This window comes from Eutrigla gurnardus (genome assembly GCF_963514095.1).
Source record: "Eutrigla gurnardus genome assembly, chromosome: 18".
Classification (NCBI taxonomy): Eukaryota; Metazoa; Chordata; class Actinopteri; order Perciformes; family Triglidae; genus Eutrigla; species Eutrigla gurnardus.
In genome coordinates, this window is record NC_139929.1 from 4,571,398 (window position 1) to 4,595,194 (window position 23,797).

The following is a 23,797-nucleotide window of genomic DNA, read 5'->3' on the forward strand; positions in this document are numbered from 1 at the left end:
CCAAAATGATTACAAGAGAATTTCTAGGTAAGTGATGGAAAGCCCAGTCCCTCTGACTCGCCAGTGTTACATGATATCACAAATAGATGCAAGGCCTTGGTTTGGCAAAGAATTGGCAAATCATAATCAAGCATCCCCTAGGTTCCATGTGTTTAATTTGGAGACAATACCCAGCCAGTGTTTCCAGCCATATATCAGACGGCCCACAGTGAATCCTATGGTATTTTTCCACCAGGAATTGTCTATGGGAAAAGCCATGAAGTAGATTATTTCAGACTTTGCTGGAATAACATGTTTAATGTAGACAATAAAAGTGTCCGTCTCATATCTTTTAAACTGGGAGCTTGCTTGCCGGTATGCGCTCATGTGGCCCGCATATTTAGGAAAGGTTCATTAAGCTCAAGGCAATGTCACCAAGAGGGGATTGGTGTGAGCCGTCCCGAACCTATTTCTTCTTGATGGCAAAAGGTGAGCAGCTCAAAGCACACAGCTGTTGGTCCAGCAGTTCTGTGTTTAATTAAAACAAGAAAGTCATGCTCAGGGATCATAACATGTAGTTCCACCGGTGGCTTTCATTGTGCACAAACAAAGCTACGGGTTATGATTTTAGAATTTATGGGAACAGAAGGATTGCAAAGAGAAATACAAAACACGTGTCCTGGCTCTAATCGCAAGATTATAAAATAAAGAATTTTCCTGGAGGTTACCAAATTTTGCCAGGAAATTCCAGCCAAAAGCCTTAAGGGACCGGGGCAGTCTGTGAGAACAGCCAGCTGGGTGGTCGACAACTACATCCCAAGACCCCCGTCCCAATACGCTGGATTGAGGAGGCAGCGTCCAACTATTTCTGAAACTTTCCCAAACAGACAATGCACTATTCACATGCATGCTGAACAACGTGATTGGCCAGCTGGAGCTGAGAATGTAAGCTGCTCTGCTATCAAGGTCTCCTTTTTTTCAACCGTTAGGCAAATATTTAGTCTAAGTTACAGTTTATTTGTGATATTTGTAACACAATAAATGGCTTCCTGGAGAGAAGTTTTTTTTAGTTCCGTTATCTCCACATGCTTCACATAGCAGATGGGTTTTTGGATCTTTTGCAAGAACAATTGTTATCCGTGCATGCACATATTACATTTAGCATACCTAATTGCCTGAACATGTGTTTCCCAGATGTGAGAGATACTAACCCCATGCACTATGCTCCATCATCCAAAGCCAAGACCAAGAACATGAACACACCTCTGTGGCTCAGAATAGGCAATCCCTTCGGCTTAATGTGAAACTCACATAGTTCTGTCTGCCCAGTTCTTCCATCTGTCACCGGATGCTGTAAGGCTAGAGGAAGACGGGGGAACCGTTTCCAACCTGTAACAGAACTTCTGTGTCAGAGGAAAACTGGAATGGCTATTAGAGGGACAACAGGGCCACAGGCTAGACTGGGATGAGAGAGCGGCTAAGTCGCATGGACAGGAAACGGATGGAAAAGCGCTGCGAGGAGGCCGTAATGTACTTTTGGGTGGATGAGTGGGTGGAAGGTGGGTCATTTCGCTGACAAATAATAATCCAGAATAGCACCCAGGGTTTTGTATTCTCTGAGGCCTTGTTCAGTTTAAGTCCCTGCACAATTGCAGTGAATGTCTGGACTTTAACATCCAATATTTCAGCATCCACAGAGCATTGATTGTCTAGTTATTTATGTTAAATTTGATGATGGCATCGATTTCGTCAACTTTCCCTTCCCATGGTAACCGTAGTGGGTTTGTATGAACGCTTCGCTGTGGTGAGGGAGTTGGAACGGTTATGTGCATGGTGGTATTTGCCGTGCAGCCAACAAGATAACAATCACAAGGCAAATTTCCGCCAAAAATAAACAAATAACGGCATGCAAATTTCTTTATTGACGCTATTTAAGCATGTTCTAAGGCAGAGAGCACTCGCGGGCCAATTATAGCACCCTGCTATGTTCCCCGTCATACTTCCAATCCTTGCCAATGTCCAATAAATCATTTACAAGCCTTTAGTGGAACGTAGTGCTGTATTTTAAATAGAAGACAGATTGGCTCTTGAAACTTGAAAAGCAGGATTAGTATTCAATTGGTCTTATAAAACCATATTAAAATGTCATTAACTTTTTTTGTTGGCGTGCCTACTCGTTCAGAACAACACTGTGCACATTTTTGAAATTATCTTTTGGGAGCTGGACATGAATGAGTACTCTCTCTTCATGCAATAATTTGAGTTTGATGAACTGGAACAAGAGATCAAGGGTGCTTCCCTCCTCGACTCCCAATCGCACATTGCAGCCTTTCTAATCAAGTAAAGATTATAAGAAAAGAGAAAACTAGCTTAGTGGGCGTAGTCTTTCCTCTCTCTCGCTTCAGATGAGACTGTGGGGCTAATTTGTGTTTGGTCCAACCCTTCCTCAGACCTCAGACGTCAGCACTCAGCCACTGGAAATGTCCTGGAGGTTTGTGGGAGTTCTTTCAACCCAAGAAGAAAGGAATTATTCAATCCGACTATAAAAAATGTGCTTCCTTTTTTGAATCGTATCAAAATACAGTAGCTGTCCCTAATTTGAGATGTAGGTTTAGACTGCTAAACCAAGTAGCTGCCAGTTTGTTGACATAGGTCTGAGGTTTACAAGGAACTCGGTTTTGGGATTCTCAATCCTTAAAAATAAAAGACATTTTTGCGGATACCCTTTAATAGAAACCAAGAATTCACTCTAAATTTACAACTTAAAATGATTGTCAGCTGTAAGTGTATATACGGACAATTGTTATACAAAAAAAATATGTGATTACTTTATGTGGAATTTTCTTCTTTTTGCAGAAAAATTGCTCATCCTCACTGTTGCAACAGAGGAAACGGATGGCTTCCTCCGCTTTATGCAGTCTGCAAACTATTTCAACTACACTGTGAAGGTAAGATTGTCTCATATTCTGAAAAGGATGCCGGCAAATGTGTAGCTTGTCCCAGCTAATGATGCCACACACACACACACACACTCACACACAGCAGCCATATGTTTTCCCAAGATTGATTGGGCCCGTTAAAGGAAACAATGAAGTGCTGCAAAGTGCTAAAACATCCATCTTAAAGCGATACTCCTCAATGTGGGAATTTCCCTCTGAGGTTGGACCCAGCAGTAAAAAGAAGCATTGCTCCGAGGTCAGATGTAGTGCAACACCAGCATTTGCATTGTCATCAGCCTCTCCATGTGACCCCGCTGCACTTGTTTGTATTCAGTCTCGTGCAGACAGGTCCTTGTTGGGACCTTTCTAAATGAGCGTTAAATTCCTTTTGTTCTTTTGCTTGGTTTTATCATTCTTTGGGCTTTGTGTGCACTCGTCTTCATTCCAGAAACTCAACCACAGGGCATCAGTAAACAAAATAATAATACGACTGCAACTCAGGCATTACCCCTGGTTGTTCAAGAAACTGGGCCCATGTGGTTTATCAGCCTGAAGCTGCCCTGAACTCTGAGGCTCACGTCTCTTATCTTCAGCTCCCCCTACAGCTGTGTGCTTTTACCATCCACAGTTGTGTTCAAAACCAGTGAGATTGTGTGGAAGTCAATTTTGCCAACACTTACAGCAGCCAATAAAATATTGCCCTATTTGCCAAAGCTTCTTCATACCCTAGAATATTTTAAAGATATTAATGGACACATCGTACTCTGCCCAATGTTCTTGGAATATTGCATATTATAAGACAAGTAACAGATAAAATGAACCAAGGACTTTGGAAGATGGGTATTTATGCTGCTGGGCTGTCTTCTGGTGAAGTTTGTTGTCAATGTTGGGCTCTACTTCTTCACGTGTTGTGTCACAGGTGTTGGGAATGGGAGAGGCATGGAAGGGTGGTGACGTAGGCCGCTCTATCGGCGGAGGGCAAAAAGTTAGACTACTAAAGGAGGCCATGGAGGCTCTGGCTGACCAGGAGGATCTCGTTGTCCTTTCCGTTGATAGGTACGTTGATGAACAAAGACATTCATAGCTTTCTTGTTGTATTTACCTTTTTATGACAGTGAAGCAAATTCATTTCAAAGCCCAAATTAAAGCGTTCAGTGATCCCCTGTGGATTTATTACTTGAATATTCACGGACTATCTTTCCTGAGAGTTAAATTCCCAAAAGACATATCACTTTAAAATACTTAACGGAGGTGAAGTCATACATTTTTTATTCAATATATTAGCAGACAACAAGTATAATTAAAAAAAGAAGAAAAATGATGTGTGTGAATATGTTGTTGTTGTTGAAATGAAATACAAAACATTTCCATAACAAGAAAGGGACATAAATCACCTTTAACTGCTGTGTTGATGTATAAGCTTTATCAAATATTGACTGTAATTATTGCTATGAAAGCAATTCCTCCTCAGCGAGAGGTGTTTCTAACCCCCCACTCATTCAGGTAAAGGCATTATTACAGAGCAAATATACGAAGAGATTAATTATGACATGCAGGTAGCTGAATTATGAGTTTTCAAAGCCAGTGGAAAGTTCTACTGAGTTAATGGGAGAGGTTCAGAATAATAACAGCTTTGCAGTACGTATTTCCTCGAATGGAGTAAAAGATTATGATACTTAGTGCGCTGTAAGTGCCGTGCAAAGTTGTCACACCCTCAAAACAGGTAATTGGAAAGAGGCTTTTTCTTCTCCTTTTACAGGAAATGACTGGAGTGTAATAAAACTGACCGAGCCACTCAAATGTGGGTTTTAAATCTATAATCCTGCTGGGCCACTTTGGCTTGGTGTTTTTTTGATGAAGTCTGATTCAGTCTCGCATTTTGTCCGTCATGTAATTCACTTACTGAAATTCTAATTCATTCACTTCACACAGCTTCTGAGCATGGGCCAATACCCCCAAACTGAATAGAAAAATGACTGCATGCAGTTCAGAAGCCGAATACTAGACTTCAATTTTCATTCACAGCCAGAACTTTTTTCCCTTTTTTCCCTTAGTATTGAAAATGTAACAAGTTAGGTTACCTTATTCCCAAATGCCACACATTATGGCAGTGTTTTCAAATTCAGGGTTGAAGCAAGGTTTAGACCTAATGGAACTGTAACAAACAGCATACGTTGTGCATCATTAAATATGTATTTAAATATTATAGCTTATAGTGTTCTCTATGAATTATTTAAAGGACACATAAAACAACCCTAATCTCAGTCCTGCTTGCTAGTGATTTCACTACTATCACAGTATTTCAGTGTTGAGTTGTGCTCTAAAACCAAATGTCAAACGTCGCAGTTCTGTTGTCGAAACAAAGAAATGCACCAATCATAGGTGATAATGAGCAACACCCACAAAGAGAACGTAAAGCAGACCAGTTACTTACTTTTTAACAACAATGTCATGACTATCATACATTGCAGATCTATTAATACTGCAGAAATAATGAAGTTTCATGCGCTACTAAGTGACAGAGGGTACTTGTATGAACATGTGTCGGCCAGATGTGGATACAGTAGAGCACACAGGCTTCGTCATACTTCCAGTCATCTCATTACATGCCTGACCGAGGTGCTTCAGGTTGTCTTTTGCTTTTTCCTACCACCTTAATATAAATTGCGTGTATTTAGAGCAGGATTATTTTGGGAAGGGGAAGGTGTTTTATAGTCAGGGACTTCATGTCAACAACAGGACAATAGCCAGAAACATTAGGAGTTTCCACATATAAATCTCTGCCCTCTGTATAACAGCTTGCATTAAAACAAGTCACCACAAGTCCTATTTAAAGGGTTGGGCACTTTTTTCCTCCATCTGTCACAGAACTCTTCTGTGTTAATGTCCATCAAAGTGGGACTCTTGGAAAATGCCTCACAGAAAAATGACAAATGCACCGCCCGTGAAAAATGTTGAAACTGTTTACACTTAGATCTCTATCCATCTCAAGCAAGTAGGAACATAGGTTGTGTGTCAGACGCCCTCGAAGGGGCAAAGAAATGATAATGATCTGCTGTATTTTATCTTCACTCCTTCCCTTTTAGCTATGATCTTATCTTCGCTGGGGGACCAGAAGAGATTCTCAGGAAGTTCCAGCAAGCCAATCACAAAGTGCTTTTTGCCGCGGAGGGACTGATATGGCCTGATAAGAAACTAGCTGAGAAGTACCCGTCGATCCGCAGCGGCAAGCGCTACCTCAACTCTGGAGGTGGGTTCTAAAAAAAACCTTTAAAGTATGATCGGAATGTTTTGATCTGCTGAATCAAGATGCTGCTGCTATCAGTTGACAAGAAGTAGGGTCGAAGTGATGGAATGGTGTATCTCATATTAAGATAACATTAAGTAACCTGGTGGTTAACCCATAACGTGTATGGCTGGGTATGAGTTCATACATTCCACCATCAGCTGTCAGACTTTGAAGACCCGCAGGCCTAAATGGAATTCAGGGGGCTGAGCAGCATGGCGGCAACCTCAGTGTTATTCGTCTAAAGAATGGTGGAGCGACTTCAAGGAGTTACAACAGACTTGGTTAGTCTTAAAATAAAAATATAAAAACCGCAGGACTTTTTTTTTTATTATTGTCTGTAAAATGGATGTTTATTTTCCCTGTAAACTGGCTCTTTGAGATATTTCCTGTCCAAGTGGACAGAAGCCGATAGATGTATTAAGCTGCTTTGTTCCTTTTACATTATTTAACAGTAGATCCCTTCAGTGGTCTACATTATATATGAAGCTGATTCTAGGCATGATACAGTGGTGACATTAAATATACATATCAGACAAACATACAGTACAAATACAGCTAGAGTAATAGGAGATGGCACAGCCAGCTGCATCACGCCAGTTGTTTGGGACACTGAATTACTGCTTTCCCTGTGGCCATCGGTCCTCTCTGACCTCCCGCCACGGAGCTGAGCGGTCTCATACTGATCACAGACTGGCTTTATGGCATCGTGTCATTGACATGACACGTGGATCTGCCTTGGCCCCCGGGATGTGCCACAGTTTGTATAAAATTGCCGGTTTTGTTTGTGTTCCTACGGTTACCGCCCAAGTGACCATCGGGGAAAAATGTCATAACATCTGGAGTGGACACACAGTACTGTGTTACAGAGAGTACAGTATTCCAGGGAGGGAGTGGAGATACAGCAGCGTTGTGTTTGTTTGTGACCGAGTGTGTTTATTTAAGTATATCGGATCTACTCATAAAACTACTTTTAGAATGCTGGAACTGCCTGAAACCAACGAGCGCTAGCAAAAACAGTCGCAAGATTTATTAATATAAAAAGACTACTTTCCAATCGTCTGTCAATATAGACACATAAGTCATTTTGTTCCATTTTCAGAGCAGCACAAAGCGGTGATTTAGTTCATGCATTTTTGCATTGGGTCAAAAAGCCATTAACTTCCCAGCATGGGATCCTAAAGCCCTCATTTTGTGGACGATCCGATTTGCATGAAATGTCACGATTCCCTTTGAAACGTTTCTCTCTCGCTCCTGCCATTTGGATTATGTCATGTCTATCCGCCGACTTGTTTACTGTCCATGGCTTTTTTAAATGGCGAGATGCAAGACGCGGCACACCAGCGACACAGTCCAACCCTGCAATCTGTCACTGTGGTCGGAGTCCTTGACCAAGTTAAGGAAAACAAGGAGACACGGAAAGCTTGAGCGGAGTTTGAGAATGTGAGGGTCTGAGATACACTAGCACACACACTTGGGAGACGGTTATAGCATATTCCTGCTTGTTATTCAACTGCTTTTGGATCTCCAGACTGTGGGAAGAGACAGAGTCCCTGCCCATTTCTTGTGTGCTTAGGATTGGGGCCAAAAATCACACTGTGTGTCAAAAAATTCAGGCTGTAATTAACACCAAAGCCTGTGAGTTGTATATGACCTTGTAAATGTCTGTTAAACCTATACTTTACTGTCGCATATGTGTTTCACGATGTTTACTGCGTTGCAGGTATAATTGGCTACGCCCCGTACATTAACAGAGTCGTTTCACAATGGAACCTCCACGACAATGACGACGATCAGCTCTTCTACACCAAAATATACGTGGATCCTTTACAGCGGGTAAGCATCTCGTCTCGGTTAATGTTAAAATGCAACCCTATAAAACGCATCTTGGATGACGCAGATACTCTGTGTGTGTGTTGTCGTGTGTTTCAGCAAACTCTAAATATGACTTTGGACCACAAGTGCCAGATTTTCCAGAACCTAAATGGGGCCGTTGGTGAGGAAACACAGAAAATGCACCAATTGTTGGATCATTTGTCAAATATGTTATGTCATTTATTCAAAATGCAAGTTTCTTGCTGGTTTTTCTATGTGAAAAAAAGAAAGATTTGGTCCAACATTGTGAATGACGGCATATTTTCAGGGAACGTGTAGGCCTGGCAGCTCATCCAGTAAGCTAGAAACCTTTACAGCTCTGGCCCATGTGGGAAGTCGATTTTCATAACCTGGCCTGAAATGTCTCTTGTTCCTCTTTTTGGCAGATGAAGTGCTTCTCAAGTTTGGAACAGACCGCGTCAGAGTCAGAAACACGGTGTACGACTCTCTGCCAGTGGTCGTCCACGGCAACGGAAACACCAAAGTGAGTAAGGAATGAAGCCCTTGGGGCACACCTGAAATAGCGTATCAGTATAGATATACTGATATATACTGTGGGTTGAATTATCTTCTTTTTCCATTTGCAGATGAGTTTCTGTTGGCTCACGTCTTTACGCTTTTCATCCGAGTATTACTCACCATAGATTTTATTTCACTGCATACGTTCCCACACATTCAGGAAATATACGTAGTGTTCATGTGATACTTGACTGAAATCCTCGCCATAAAAGTCAGCTCATTATTCCGTGGAAGAGAGGGGAGCGGCCCAAACTAGTCTACAATGCTTCTGTCCCCCCTTTTCTTTCTCTCTGTAAATAAGAGTGATGGGCTCAGCAAGCTGAAGAGCAGGATTTCTTTATGACTCCATCATCACTAATGAGAAGTTTTTTCTCCTTCCCCCCCATGTCTTCACAAGTCTCACTGCCAGGGCCGGTCTCTGGCCTTCTTTGGTAATGAACCAAACCCACCACACTGTTGAGTCACCCTTTCCAGAGAAGCTCTTAATGCAGGATCCCAGAAACCCCGTCCTAGCAGCTGTTCCTATCATTTGAGCTGCCTCCCTGGATGTCAGAATAATTTGTTTGTTTCCCAGTTATCACGGTATTAACTTCGGTCTGGTCACAAATGCATGTCAGTCCTATTGTCTTCAATGTGGTGCACTGAAACATGCATGTCCTCCCCAAACTACAGAGAAAAAGATAATTATGATGACAATATGTTGACATCTATGAAGAAAAATAAATTTACTAGAGGAGACACTAGTCTGACAAGTCATTATTCATGGTCCTCTAATCCCTACAATGAATAAGTGGACTGAACATCGACAGTCAAATTCCAAACACATCACAATGATAAAGGGAGTTCTGATTCTTTGCTTATGCTTATATTAATCCTCTGTCCCTGCTCTGAATTATGTCTTCTTCAGATATACTTGAACTCATTGGCCAACTATGTTCCCAACGCATGGAACTATGAACACGGCTGCAGCCACTGTGATGACGATGTTGTGGACTTGTCCCAGTTAAAAGTAAGTGCTTCAAATTAATGTGTTTTCCTTCTATTTGCTGTCCTCATTAGTCCCTTTTTAAAAAAGTGCCGCTTTGGAAAGTTTGTATTGAGTCACGTCTCTGGACACAGGAAAGAGTGAAACAACGCCTGGCATGAACCATCAATCTATCAGTGACCGTCTAGACAGTCCGAGGGAAGGCCCGACTTTTCACCTTTCAACAGATATGCAAGACTGTTGTTGCTGCACAAACACTCCCTTTCCCAACAATAATAGGTTATGTACCCGTTGGTCCTCTTGGACACTTAAACTTAAAGGAGCATAAGTGCCAGGGAAAGTACTTGGGGAAGAGGAAGTGCTGCGCTGCTGTGGTGCAGGATATGGCTTCTGGGGTTTTCAGAAGGGCTCATTTAAAGGGGAGTCACTGTTGAGCTGCCTTCCTTTAAGCGGGCTTCTCAGTGTGGGTTTTGCCCGCAATAGTAAGTTACAGTGGTTACGCGGAAAATTTGTCACAGGGTTCGGCCAAGACTGGGCGACGTATAGGCAAGCAGGATGGCAGGCAGTAGGAAACGTTCCCGTCTGTCAATGATGTTATGTAACCTTCTCTCTTTGTAGAGTACAGAAGCAGATACCCAAAATCCCAGTTCATCTATTCTATCATCTGTTTTTATCTACTTTGCTTCGGCAACAAAAGGTGTCCCTGCAATTAAATAACAAGGTCTTTGCTCTACACAAGACAGCAGATTGTCAATCACTTAAAATGTAAGAGTGAGTAACGAATGCCTCAACATTTACTGTAATTCTGGAGGCTTCGAAAATAAATGCTCTCAAATAGTTTGCCTGGAGCCGATTCAACACAAACCCCGTTCGATGAAAGGCGTCTCTGTGAACGCTTGCTCTCACTGACCTTCCACCATGAATGCAGGGACATGCTGCTTCTCAATAATAGGCGAGCTAGTGAAGAGTTTCATTGCGCCGTGTGAGAGAGAGAGAGAGACGTCGGTAAGTTCGGGTCATGTGGAAACACTGGTCACACTGTGTCCAGGCCTTTCTTGTGGGGTAAACCAACGCCACAGCCTGTCCAGACTGGTTCTTTGTGTACTTTGGTTTTGGGGACTAAGCTTCATCTTTGCAGCGAGTGTTACACTACAACCCTGCACTGACCCAGCCAGATCCCTTCACTTATGCCTCTTGCGTTGTAATAAACCTCTGTGTTGCTTTCGTCTGCTTTAATAGATGCTTTGCTTATACTTTTCTCTTCCCTTTTTGCCACTCCTTTTCCTTTTTGCTGCCCGTCCACTGTACGTCCGCAACAATTTAAGCTCGCGCTGGCAAGATGCTCCAGTCCCCCAGCTTTTATGCCTGAAACGCAGCCTTTGCGGAGCACGCAAATTAGATGGTTCTCGGAGCCCGTTTCATCCCCGGCCCAGACGTTTGCTGTGAACTGGTCAAGAGGATGAGGGACCAGACTGTGCTGTGTGGGCTGTCATGGGAAAAAAGTTTCCTCCTCTCTTCTCCGTGTCCCTCGCTGTACTTTCTCTTTATATATGCTTTGCCCCAACTGTCTGAGCCAACATTGTGTACATGCGCTGACCTAAAAAAAATGTATATATATATTATATATGTGGCAACCGCATAGAAAAAGCACACAGAAGAGCAAAACATATAATTACGTGAGTTCTTCAGCGATTTCAGTTCTGAGTACAAAAAGGGAGAGGAAGAGTTCATACACCTAACTGACAGCAACCCTCGTCGTCATGGACACCACCTGTTGCAGCTTGGCTGTTTGGTGACGTCTGACGTGAAATGTCAAATCATCCGTGATGTATGTTAAACACCGTTGCTTCACCCAGACGTTTTGTGTACTCATTCTTATCCTCTCTAATCTAAATAGGAGTATCCCAATGTGTTGGTTGGAGTGTTCATCGAGCAGCCGACTCCATTCCTTCCCGAATTCTTCCAGCGGCTGCTGACGCTGGATTATCCTAAAGACAAACTGAAAATCTTTGTGCACAATAACGTGAGTGCATGCAGCTGCAGTCGCTCTTTGGGGTTTTTTTTCTCCCCAGATCTTTACGAAGTTTGTGTGTGGCTTCTACCCCATTAATATTGTGTCATCTTCTCAGGAGGTCTACCACGAGAAGCACATCCAGAAGTTCTGGGAGGAAAACAGGAACGTGTTCAACACTTTCAAGGTTGTGGGACCAGAAGAAAATCTGAGCCAAGGAGAGGCCAGGAACATGGGCATGTATGTCTCGTAATCATTCTCAGCACCTGTTGTTTTAAGAGCTAAATTTATGAAACCAGATGATGAGGTCTTCACGTATATAGTCCGGTTGAAATATCGTCAGCTCTCCAGACTTGTGATAATGTGTCCCGTCTTGACATCGCAGTCAAGTAGGTGCAGTATTTCTTCTCGATTCCCTCCCTTTCATTGCTCGGCGTTACAGTGAGTAATGGTCTGTTGTCACGGTGATAATTCAGTCTGTGCGACCGCATCACAGAGCGCCCATCAAAAACACCGTGCGCCTGAAAGCATTGTCGAGGACAGCCCTGTAATGAAGTCTAAGGTTTATTAGGAGTCTCTAATCTTCCTAGAATCACATTATCCACCGTAGACTTTGAGATAGGCAGCGAAAGTCTGCAATTGAAGACGACATCTTATACTTAAGAGCTGATAAATTTCAACGTGACCCTGATTACTAGTATTTCATTGACTGTAATCAGGGTTGAATAATCACTACTTTCTCTGCCGTGTCTGCGTTTTTTTTTTTATTATTTCCATAGGGATCTTTGCCGAAAGGATGCCACGTGTGACTACTACTTCAGCCTGGATTCCGATGTGATGCTCACCAACAGACAGACACTGAAGCTCCTGATTGAGCAGAACAGGTAATCATGTGGTAGCTGGAGGAGAAAAACCGAGCCTCCCTGGTCGTCGTGATCGTCGGACCATTGCAAGTGGCAAAACCGCAGGAACATTACGGCCGAGTGAACAAAAGTTTAAAAATAAAGCTTCCTGTTTTTGCCCCGGCCACATGGGAACAGAAAGAGTCTATAGCTCTGACCCTGAAATGCCACTTTGCATTACGCGAAAAACAAACATGCAAACCCTCCTTTCCCTTCTGCAGCCCGTGATCACGGAAACCTTCCCATGAAGGAGGTGGCATTGTGATCCGGGGAGGCATGCGCTATAAAACGCCTTCTAGGATATTTAAAGACGGGATGAGAATGATCTGCTGGCACCGAAGTTGTGGGAAGAAAAATGCAAATCTATGTGAATCGAAAGAAACATTTGCATGAGTATGAGTGTAGTGCATCTGCAATCAAGCACTGTGATTTATGGCTCAATTATTTGAAGTCTGCCCAGTTTATTTCATAGAAGGGAGAAGAAGAAGAAAAAAAATTCCCTTTCATTGTGGTTTGGGTTTGTACGACTAAAAGAACAGCAGTGGAAAAATCCTGTGTTACTGAAAGCCATGCAAATTCAGAGAAATTGACCAGATTCATGGTTTAGAAAAAGCAAGCTGTTACCCTTACGAGTCCAGCCGAGCACGACGTCGAGCTCTGGTTTACATTCTGCACTTCAACGACCTGTTAGGGACTCGGCAGTGATCATATCTTTCCACAGAGGGGTTGATCTCCACTATGAAGGCCCAGTACATTACTTGGTCGGCTGCCTGTGAGATGTCACTGACTTTTATCTGCTCTGACAGAATTACCATCTCTCCGCTCTGCCTCCTGCTTCCCTACAGAAAAATAATTGGTCCCCTTGTCACTCGTCACGGCAAGCTGTGGTCCAACTTCTGGGGAGCCTTGAGTCTGGATGGTTATTACGCTCGCTCCGAGGATTATGTCGACATTGTGCAGAGAAAACGCGTGTAAGTGCAATAAGGCTACACACACACACACACACAGCGATGGCTTTCTGTTTTTATGCTTCACACACCAGTGTTAGATCTCGCAGCGTGTCCATAAATCTCCTCCTTTTGTGCTGAAACAGCTCTCATCCATGTTTAGCCATCAACAGCAAGACATACATGAAGGCTTCGTTATGAGCCACATCCTGGAATACACATATGAACGGTCATTAAAGCCATGATCAACCTGAGAGGTGATTTAGGACCGAGCATCAGTCGTGGTGTAGCTGTAACAAACTGGGACAAAAGGGGGGGAAAGCCCATAAAAATCTCTTTAAAGGAGAGATCTTCAACAGGGGGTCCGGGACCCCTAGGGGGTCCGCAGAGTTACTGCAGGGGGTCAACGGAATTTTGATCCCAAACTTTTTTTCTTCCAAAAATGAAAATATCTCCAAAAATTCACATTAATATGAATGCAACCTATAATATGCAAATAGACATATTCCTATTTGTTAAATTGTGATGTAGAAATGCGAATATAGAAACAAAGTCATCGTCGCCATGAGAACTACAAAAAACTACAAAAATCTCCTCCTGAAGTCCCAAGAATGCAATGCTACTGTTAAGTGCTTCCCCTCCTCCTTGTTGTTTCTAGGGGTATGTGGAACATTCCTTTCATGGCACACGTCTACCTGGTCAAGGGCAGCGCCCTGAGGAAGGAGCTGAAAGAGAGGAACTTCTTTGTGCTGGAGAAACTAGACCCAGATATGGCTTTGTGTAGGAATGCCAGAGAAATGGTGAGCACACTCGACCTCCATCTTTAGGGATTCAGCGCCGTGTGCATGTTGCAAGATCACGGCATTTAGCTATGTAAGGGACAGCTATATGAAAAAAAAAAGTGGAATTCTGTATAGAAACATTTTAGAACTAATAGTTTAGAGTCTTAACGGTGAAAAAGTCAACAGCTCAGCGGAAACCAAAGGCAAGTATTCGCAGTTTGAACCGTTTGTGTCAAGGCATGAACCTCCACTATTTACGGTTGCTCTATGGTGCATTCCAGATTCTCCGCTCCACTTATATCCCATCATGCTTCACTTTCTCTCACCCGTATTGTCACAACACCACAGACCATGCAACCAGTCACAACGCGATGTTTGTCTAGTCTGTCGATTCGCTTCTTTTTTGTTTTTATTTCCACTGCAAACTGTTCATCCAGCTGTGTTGTCACGTCACCTGTTCTCCTCACTAAACAACTACCATGCCTGATCCAAACTCCGTGTACTTTTTTGGATTGCTTTGGCCTCTTTCCCAGCATGCATTCCTCCCATGTTAACCGAAAAAAACATCAGCTTCAGAGGGACCCTTTGCTCCTTTTTTCCATGCAGGCGCATTTCCTCCCCTCCTGAGTGGCTATGTATGGGACATGTATTTCATCTGTCTTTTTATCATGAAAACAGTCATTTATGTTATTCTATTTACATGATGCTTCTCCTTTATTTTAGACCAGTCACAGAGAAAAAGACTCCCCTTCTCCGGAATCATTCCATATGCTCAGGCCCCCAAAGGTTTCCATTTGTTTTGATTATTCTGCTTTGTGAAATATCCATTTTCCGATGGGATCGCACTCCGAAGTGCACTTGTACCTGATTTCAATCAGTTAAATTATGTACATGTGCAGGTATTTAATGGAACGATTATTTCAGATTGCGCAGTGGCATATTCATAGAATAAAATGTAATATTGGGTTTAGTCTATGTGGCTGCCTTGCGTAAGAACTCAGGGTGTCTGGCAGCTCTTTGGACATTTCAAAGTCAGATATGTGTCTAATTTAGACAGAGAGAAAGAGAGGCCTGTGTCCTGTTTATATTCAACACCTCCCGAGAGGAGACGAAGGAGGAGAAAGGAGGCTGGAGAGTTCACATGCAGGTCCCCTGTCCTGATGCTTTACCCCCAAACAGCCAAACCTTCCTGGAAACCAGCTGCTCCTGACCACAGATCTCAGACTAGGCTCCGATTATATTTCCTTTTACTCATCTCAACCATCTGAATTAAATCAAGATTCATTTGGAAAAAAAAAATGCACCAGGGTGTTGCAAAACCATTTCTGATTCATCATCACTTTTGCTCTTTTTTCGAAGCCTAGTCTGACAGCGAGTCCAAATCCAGCCCTCCCCCGACGCTTCACTGTAAAATCAATTGATTTTCTCTGTCCTCAACTGCCCCAGCACCCCTCTGTTCCCCTGTTCTACCACTCCTCTCACCCCCCGGCCTGCAGCCCCCCCACCCCCACTCACCCCCCATAAATAATCTTAGATTATTTATATGGCCTTTTTTGTCTCTTTTAATTCCATCTAAATTCAGCCTAAATGATTTCAGTGTGTTAAAACACACTTGAATCGTATTTCATTTTCAAAGCTTTTTCGGAGTAGTTTGCCACCATTGAGAGCTCGAGTCATAAGCAGCCGCCACGACCTGCTGTGTGTTTATGTGCATATGTTATGGTTATGTAGATCCGTTAGTAATGCAGCCTTTGACACATTAAAGAGATTTCAACTTCTGCAGGAACTGACTGAACTTTCCTTCCCGTCTGCTGCAGGGAGTCTTCATGTACCTCACAAACCGTCACGACTTCGGGAGGCTCATCTCCACCGCCAATTATAACATTTCCCATTATAACAACGACTTGTGGCAGATATTCGTGAACCCCGTGGTAAGTCATTATGATCTCTCGTTATTCCTCGCACACACAAAAGGAAGCAATTTCCCCCACGAATAGCTGAGATAAACAGCGGCCACCTGTAAAGGTTATTACGCGGAATGTGAGGGCTGCTAGATGCGAGACGATTTTGAAGTAATGAGTTCAGCGTGAAGACTCCTGTCTGATAAGGATTTGTGATTTACTCCTGTGTTTGGCATGCTGGGACTTGCCCACTGGGAGGGGGAGGTGGGGTGGGGGTGGTGGGGGATTATCTTTGTGAGGTATGTAGGTCAGCAAACAGTCCAAAAAAATGGCAACTAATCCAATATTCGTTCTCCTTTGCAGGACTGGAAGGAGAAGTACATCCACCAAAACTACACTCAGATTTTCACAGAGAACTACTTGGAGGAGGTTTGTGTTTGTGTGTTGTGTGTGTGTGTGTGTGTGTGTGTGTGTGTGTGTGTGTGTGTGTGTGTGTGTGTGTGTGTGTGTGTGTGTGTGTGTGTGAGACAGAGATATACAGACAGAAAGTGTAAGATATTATGGCAGACATCTCATGTGTTTTTAACATTACAATACTACATTACAGTCACTACAGGTCAAGGTGAAGAAGGTGTGGCTCAAAGGTCAATTCTCAGTGGTGTTTTTGTGTGTGTGTGTGTGTGTGTTGCAGCCCTGTCCAGATGTGTACTGGTTCCCAGTCTTCTCAGAGAAGGCCTGTGATGAAATCGTGGAGGAGATGGAGCACTACGGTTCATGGTCTGGAGGCAAACACGAGGTCAGTACCGTGAACACAAAGCTGTAGTCAACACATGCTTCTGTGAGTTAACATCTGTGGAAGGCAAGAATGTATGGGGAATAATATTTTGGCTGCAAAAGGGTGACTTCACAACTTTATGTGCGTTTTAAAAAGATAGATCGCTTCTTCATCCACATCCATAAGCAAATTATTATTTTATATTTGGTCCACCCTAAAATATGTCTTGTGAAATCACAACACTCTCCGTGCCGCTAGGACTCCAAAAATATGTTATGTTGGATAAACTAACTAAAGCTTTCTTTTTCAAATTGTTGCCTATTTATATTTTGTGTTAATAAAGCTATAAAAAGGTGGTGACAGTAGGTCGGCCGCCCATCGCTGCACACAGCAACACAGTCGGCACAGTTGGAGACACCTGGGCTCATTTCCTCACCTTCCGAAAGGAGCCGTTCACCCTAATTTATTCAGTATGTACAACTTTGAAGAGTGGGATAATTATCATAGTAAAGATGAAGCCTTCAGTGTCTCGCTGTGGTTAAGTGTGTGTTGTAATTAATCCAACAGAAAGAAGAAAGGAAATAATCCCTGATGTTGCCTTGTAAACTTTATTGCAACAGCCACGTCTTTGTTGTCTTGAATGGGTGAGCTTTTACTTTCAAGCTCCCTTTCACACCCTTTTGTTGTGGGAAGGGGGGGGGGGACAGATGTAGGGAGTAGCAGCTCCTTTTTTACATTTCTACGTCTTATTTTTGTGTGTGCACCATCTCACACAGACACACACTTGTGTTCAGGGTGGCTCATTTTATTCCCATCCTCTCCAGGTCCATTATTTAAATATAACCAAATAAATGGTTATGATGTTGTGTTTTATGTTTATGGCCGTTTACTTCATGTGGCCTGTTTTATGTAGTTTGAAATTGGTAATTAATGCGTCTAAAAAAAGTTTTGTCTGGGAGACTTAATGCGAGCGGATCCTCTGACTGTGAAAAAAAAAGGCTGAGCTGGATGGGTCATTAAGCCTCATGCAGGCAGACAAACAGTGCAGCCTGCGGTTTTAAAGACGCACGCAGACGCGGCGTCATCAGCATGGATCGCACACATCGAGGACGGCGGGTCATTTGTTCCCGTCGTCAATCAATCCGCAGCTTGCTTTATGTTCTATCGTGTTTATTTTCCCCCCTTTTCTCAGGACAAGCGGATCTCCGGCGGCTACGAGACCGTGCCCACGGACGACATCCACATGAAGCAAATCGGCTACGAAAAAGAGTGGCTTCACTTCATCCGAGAATTCATATCGCCCATCACGCTGAAAGTTTTCTCCGGCTACTTCACCAAGGTCAGTGTGTGACTGAGGAATAGAAAAAGGCTAGAATGGAAGAAAAAGGTTGCCTCTTTTCATGGTTATGCTCAAAGATAGACTGCTGATGTGATGCTCTTCATCCCAGGGTTACTCTGTAATGAACTTCGTGGTAAAATACACGCCTGAGAGGCAGGCGTTCCTGCGGCCCCACCATGACTCCTCCACCTTCACCATCAACATCGCCCTCAATAACAAAGACACAGACTTTCAGGTGAGGACCTGCACTGAGGGAGATGAATCACGCTGGGGTGCCGTCAAATTGGATTTTAATGCCAGCTTCCACACTCAAATCATCCGTCTAATATGTAACCTTCCTTTTCCTGCTTCAGGGTGGGGGTTGCCGTTTCCATAGATACAACTGCTCCATAAACTCGCCAAGGAAAGGCTGGAGCTTCATGCACCCGGGACGTCTGACTCACCTTCACGAAGGCCTGCCCACCACCAACGGCACCCGCTATATCGCAATTTCCTTCATCGACCCTTGAACTATCCCATCCTACTGTAAATTCGTCTTTTGACCTTATTTTGCCCCTCCCCCATTGTGTTTTTGTTGTGTTTTGACGTTTGGTGCACGAGATGTTTTGCTGAAGCAATTCTATTTACAAAGCAAAAGCTTTTAAAAGGATATAAATTGCATTAAATGAATCTCTGTCAAACAGAGTGTGGATCGGAAAGGAACGTGACGAAAGCAATGCACACTTTAGATACACGAACAAGAGAAGAACAATATGCTAGAAGGGTGCACAACTGTGCCACGCTCTTATTTCCATTTATTTTTAGATTCAAACCAGCATCCTGTCTGGAATTTTTGGTACTGTAGCTCATTTCACAGTAGTGATTTAAAATCGCCGTGGCAACTAATTAGTTGTACCACACTAGGACGCAGGTGGACGCTGTGTATCTATTTGTGTTTATGAGGTAAAATGTCACTGAACTCATTTACTAGAAAAACTGGAAAACTTGGACGACTACTGTTTATCAACACTCCGCGTTTCTGCTTTCGAGGATTCAGCCGACCGTGTTTTTCTACCCTCAAACAGTTCAGACTCCATTTGCGATTTTACTGAAATTAAAAGTTCGATATGTGCCCTGTGAAAAATTTGCACACCAGAAAAAGACAGCAGAATTCAATATGAATTACGTTTGAATGAAGTTCAATAAGATTTTTTTTTTTTTACTTGAAAATGTTTTTTCTTCCTTCCTTTCCTGAAGACATTTCTGCAACATTTTTCTGGGAGATGTGTGTGAATGGATTTTGAAACTCAGCAAGTTGTTTAACTTATTTGTCAAAATTTAATAAAAAGTCTTTATAAAAAAAAAAAATCTCCATGATTTCAATAGATGATGTTGCATTTAAAGCAAACGAGAGAAAGTCAGTCTTCTTTGTTGATACTTCTGGCAGAAGCACAGCGATGTCTCACTCGCCGATCCAGAAAGCTTTCCATTGTGTATCGTTCATCTTCCAGCCTGTCAAGTTGTTCTCTGCTGAACACGTCACATGTAGAACCCATGAGGCCTGGTCTGGACCCATGAGGCCTGGTCTGGACCCATCAGGCCTGGCCTGGACCGGTAGTACCGCTCCTCTTCAGGGGAATAAGCACTAGAGTGCTTCAGGGGTGTGGGTCGATGATGTACATCAGTGCAAGTATAGTTCAGTTTACTTAAGGGGCTCAGTGTAAACATGTGGAAGGTACACAGATGGGGGCTGTAAAGACTGGTGACAGGACAGAGGGGGGAAGTATGAAAAGGTGGAGCCTCCAGAAGATCTGCTAGAAAGGAGCGTCAGTGCTCTTGTACGGATTCGGCCAGCTGGATCGAGCAAGAGGGACAAACAGATGAAACCTGATCATCTGTTGAGTTCCAAAAACAGAAAGAAACTGAGCAGCTACAAGCCTCTAACTGTGAACCACCGAGAAACAAAACACAATCTCAACCAAAGATCTTGTGAAACATCTAAAGGTCTCACCTTCCGATCACATCTTAGCTTTTAGCACCCACGGCCTCTGGAGGCTTGTCCCCCTTTTACACCCGTGTGTTTACACGGCGACGTCGACTCCCTGACCAGGAGCACGTTTTCTGCTCCCCGATGAAGGCTGAATGTCTGAGTAGCTGCTACGAGGCATGAGGGAGGAAGGGGGCCGAAGGAGGAGATTTAGGTCAGCACGGGGGAAAGGCTCTCTCCTGGTGAAAGAGCCCTTTGTGGCCGTCGTTTCCTCCGGTCTGCCCCGGTGTTCAGACCCTCTGAAAGGTGACATTGATACCAGCCAGGCATGCAGGAAAACCTGCATACCTACTAAACTAGCAGGCTGTCACAGGAATGGCTTTATTAAAAGGTAGAAATGGAGGAAGGTGATGTAAGCCTGGTTTATTTAAAAAAAAAAAAAAAGGAGACAGAGAATAAAGCCGGTCGGGTATTTGAAAGACAAAGAAGGGTTGTCTTAGTGACTTTCGGGCCTTTGGAATAAAAAGAAAGTGTTTTTCTGAAGATGAACACATCATGAACTCACTGTTTTATGTAGCCGTGCTTGGGGTCATTGGGGCTAGATGTGGGGAAACCTGATCCTAGTCCAAAGTATATGCAAGTGTGCCACTAACTGCAGGGTGCCCGGTGAAAGACAGTGATTTAGCCATTACGGCGGCACACAGTGCTGACTAAACAAAGGATTTAAGTCTTTGCTATGAGGTGATAAAGCAAGTGCCTGAGGCCAACCCATGTGTGGTCATATCCAGTGTTTGTGGGTTGGAGACAACCGTGCTATGTGGCAGTCAGGAGCTGTTTCCATCAAGTTTTCTCTGCCATTGATGCATTATTTACCAGGCTTAAGCATGACTGTCCATTCTACAATCCTCCCATCTTAATTCATTCATTTCATTTTAACTATGTTCTTGTTTACCTTTGTCCAGCCATCGTAGATACCTTTAAGGAAGGGAAAACATGAGGTGCTTTCCAAGTTAAACTATGTATCGCCTTTCACGCCGAGTGAATGCTTAAATCAATTAAGACAGGTTCACAAATATATACTTTACTACGTTCTAATTTCCTTTATTTTATTTTAATTTCCCTTTTTTCGCCAGGCACTCCCAGACCCGTATACATGTGGCATTAAAACAACTTTAACACACGACTGAATGTTTGTTTTTTTGCACTAGAACAGTGTATGTAGCTCATTAATGGGTTTTTAACCATTTTTGAAACAATGGAGGTCTATGGAACAGACAAAGAAAGCATCATGCTTCTGCTACACAGGAAGGAAGGGTTGGATCTGTTCCTTAGATTCATTGACAGTTAAAACATAGAATATCATCAGCCATATAATCCCCCCCCTTCCTTTACTATTATTCTTATGCAACAGTTATGAAAAAGATACTGTGCGTTATATAAATGACTAAAATAGAAGCAAGCCATCTGTGTAAAATGCAACGCAACATCCAAAAAGTACATGAAGCAGGCAAACTATGTGTGTGTGATATATGCAAGGCATGGCCAACTCCCTGTGAATATATCAAATTATGTTTGGATGTGAGGGTGGAGGAGGTGGGGGGGTGGGGGGGGGCGGGGTTATCAGAGTTCAGACACAGTGCATGTGTGAGTCAGACGGAAAAGTACTGGGAGAGAAAGTACCGAGGAAACATTCAATAAAGCTGCTCGCAGATGCGTTTGGGGCGTCAGTGGGTCGGTCCGAGCGGGTATTATTTTTACTTCTTGCCGTTCAAAAGGATGTCGACGTTTATTAGACTTTATGTTTTTTTTACAAATGAGACGAACGGGAACAAAGCACCGGAGGAGCGGCGTGTGAGAGCGGGATGCATTTCATACAGGAATGTCTGAACGCTTGAGACAAGACCCCCTCTGTGTGATTTACCACTTGGCAGTAAAAGACCAAGTGTCCCCGTTTTGAACATTCCTTGAGAAATGGGTATGATGAAGTATGAGAATGAGGTTTGCCGTTAAAAAAAAGAGGACAATTGAGAACTCAAAAGATGAAAAGCAAAAAACGACTTGCAGAGAGTCAGTAAGTTCCACCATTACAGGTCAATAAAGATGCAAATCAAGCATTATTATAATCTTGCAGTGATGCAAAGCAAATAAAGAGATCACTTTCAAATCATTCACGTAACATATTTTCCACTTTTTCTGTTAAAAAATACAAAAACAGCAAAACTGAAATTCAATTTTGAATTCAGTCGTTTCCATCCCCATGTGGCGAGTTAAATGCTTTACCAGCTGAAGAGAAAGATCCTATAAATCTTTAATTTTAAAAACATCAAAAGCACCGTCTCTGGCAACTACAGCAGCAACACATTGTAAAAAGAAAAAGTTATTGGGCTCTTTATAACGCCGATGGGAATGTAGGCTATGCAAAGTCCCAGCTCATTTGTTTGTGCTGAGATTCTCTCTCAGTATCATGCAAATATCTATATCATAAACTATATGAAAGAAAATGGATATACACGTGTCAGAAAAACTAAATGCAGCGAATATGATCCATATTGTATTATTTTACCCAAAATAGTACATATTATCACGAAGCCTGCCATCATGCTTATCTACCAGGTAGGTAATCAAGTACGTCCACGGCCCACAACATCAATTACAGCTGATTGCATGCTTGGGGATCCATCAGCACACTCCCTTTTTAACCAGCCAGACTGTTTACCATCTCAGAGTAAACTGGGTGCAAGTGCCATTTAGCCAAATTACACAGCAACGCCCTTTAAAAACAATCAGCAGACCCACACCCCCAGACAGATATTGATTTATGGAAGACAAAATGCGGGATGGGAGACGGGTGGAGGACTGGGGGGGTCATCAAAAGCCACAGAAGCTCAGTTTATAGCAAGCAGAGACAAATATAAGTCACACAACATGACTTTTATGAGCTATTCCGGGGTCTTTTTGGATGATCCATTACTGTGTTTAGTCTGCTCCTTCAATCAGTGCTTTGCAAGTTGGACTGCAGGTAAGAAGAATGGGAGTGTATTCTGGAGTCAGGGTGGGTGTTTGTGTATGTGGAGGCTACGTGTCTCAGGTCGGGTGTAGGGAAGGGAGGCGGCTGTATTCAGCCCCCCAGAGCCCCCGTGTGGGCACAGTTTCCCACTATGGAGTGATGAGCCTGGATGCTAAAACCTGGCTAGGAGAGGTTCTGTTAGACGTGAGTGGATGCGATGATGTAATGAAGAGCAAATACAACCTGCAAGTGAAATTGAAAAACTTGTCGTTATAAGATGTATTAAATAAAATATGCTACTGTATCGATTGTATTTGTGTTCACATTAAGAGATGTTGCCCTTTGACAGGCACAGGAAAGTTGTTGTGTTTCTTTTAGGGAGTAAAACAAATAGATAAGCTACTCGCTGTGATGTTTGTTGATGTCTGAAATAGTCTCTGTCATGTTTACATGTCCTCCATTTCCTTGCTACTTTCATCACTGTGAGTTTGTGAGTTTTGGCACAGTGTCGGGGATGGCCACCCACAGATTTACCAGCCTCACCTCTTTTTTGTTTGGATGCTTTAGCTGGCTAGTTGATAAAC

The 23,797-nt window shown here is 43.0% G+C and overlaps 2 protein-coding genes across 3 annotated transcripts in view; one reads left to right on the forward strand and one right to left on the reverse strand.

Moving 5' to 3' along the window:
• The window catches only part of plod2 (procollagen-lysine, 2-oxoglutarate 5-dioxygenase 2), a 28,691-nt gene extending 9,101 nt beyond the window's left edge, over positions 1–19,590 (forward strand). The window contains exons 2-20 of one of the 2 annotated variants that reach the window (XM_084034117.1): positions 2,836–2,927; positions 3,838–3,974; positions 6,005–6,168; positions 7,928–8,040; positions 8,137–8,200; positions 8,466–8,563; positions 9,506–9,607; positions 11,481–11,606; positions 11,713–11,834; positions 12,374–12,478; positions 13,342–13,467; positions 14,102–14,243; positions 14,949–15,011; positions 16,043–16,156; positions 16,490–16,555; positions 16,818–16,922; positions 18,094–18,240; positions 18,350–18,475; positions 18,594–19,590. In XM_084034117.1, the coding sequence (XP_083890243.1) occupies positions 2,836–2,927; positions 3,838–3,974; positions 6,005–6,168; positions 7,928–8,040; positions 8,137–8,200; positions 8,466–8,563; positions 9,506–9,607; positions 11,481–11,606; positions 11,713–11,834; positions 12,374–12,478; positions 13,342–13,467; positions 14,102–14,243; positions 14,949–15,011; positions 16,043–16,156; positions 16,490–16,555; positions 16,818–16,922; positions 18,094–18,240; positions 18,350–18,475; positions 18,594–18,749 (2,168 nt within the window). In that variant the 3' untranslated portion in view covers positions 18,750–19,590. The remainder of the gene's footprint in view (positions 1–2,835; positions 2,928–3,837; positions 3,975–6,004; positions 6,169–7,927; positions 8,041–8,136; positions 8,201–8,465; positions 8,564–9,505; positions 9,608–11,480; positions 11,607–11,712; positions 11,835–12,373; positions 12,479–13,341; positions 13,468–14,101; positions 14,244–14,948; positions 15,012–16,042; positions 16,157–16,489; positions 16,556–16,817; positions 16,923–18,093; positions 18,241–18,349; positions 18,476–18,593) is intronic. The other variant, XM_084034118.1, reaches the window with a different exon arrangement.
• The window catches only part of agtr1b (angiotensin II receptor, type 1b), a 226,600-nt gene extending 203,118 nt beyond the window's left edge, over positions 1–23,482 (reverse strand). Inside the window, exon 1 of the mRNA XM_084034124.1 lies at positions 23,478–23,482. The gene's annotated coding sequence lies outside the window, so the exon portion shown is untranslated. The remainder of the gene's footprint in view (positions 1–23,477) is intronic.
• Positions 23,483–23,797: the final 315 nt, after the last annotated feature.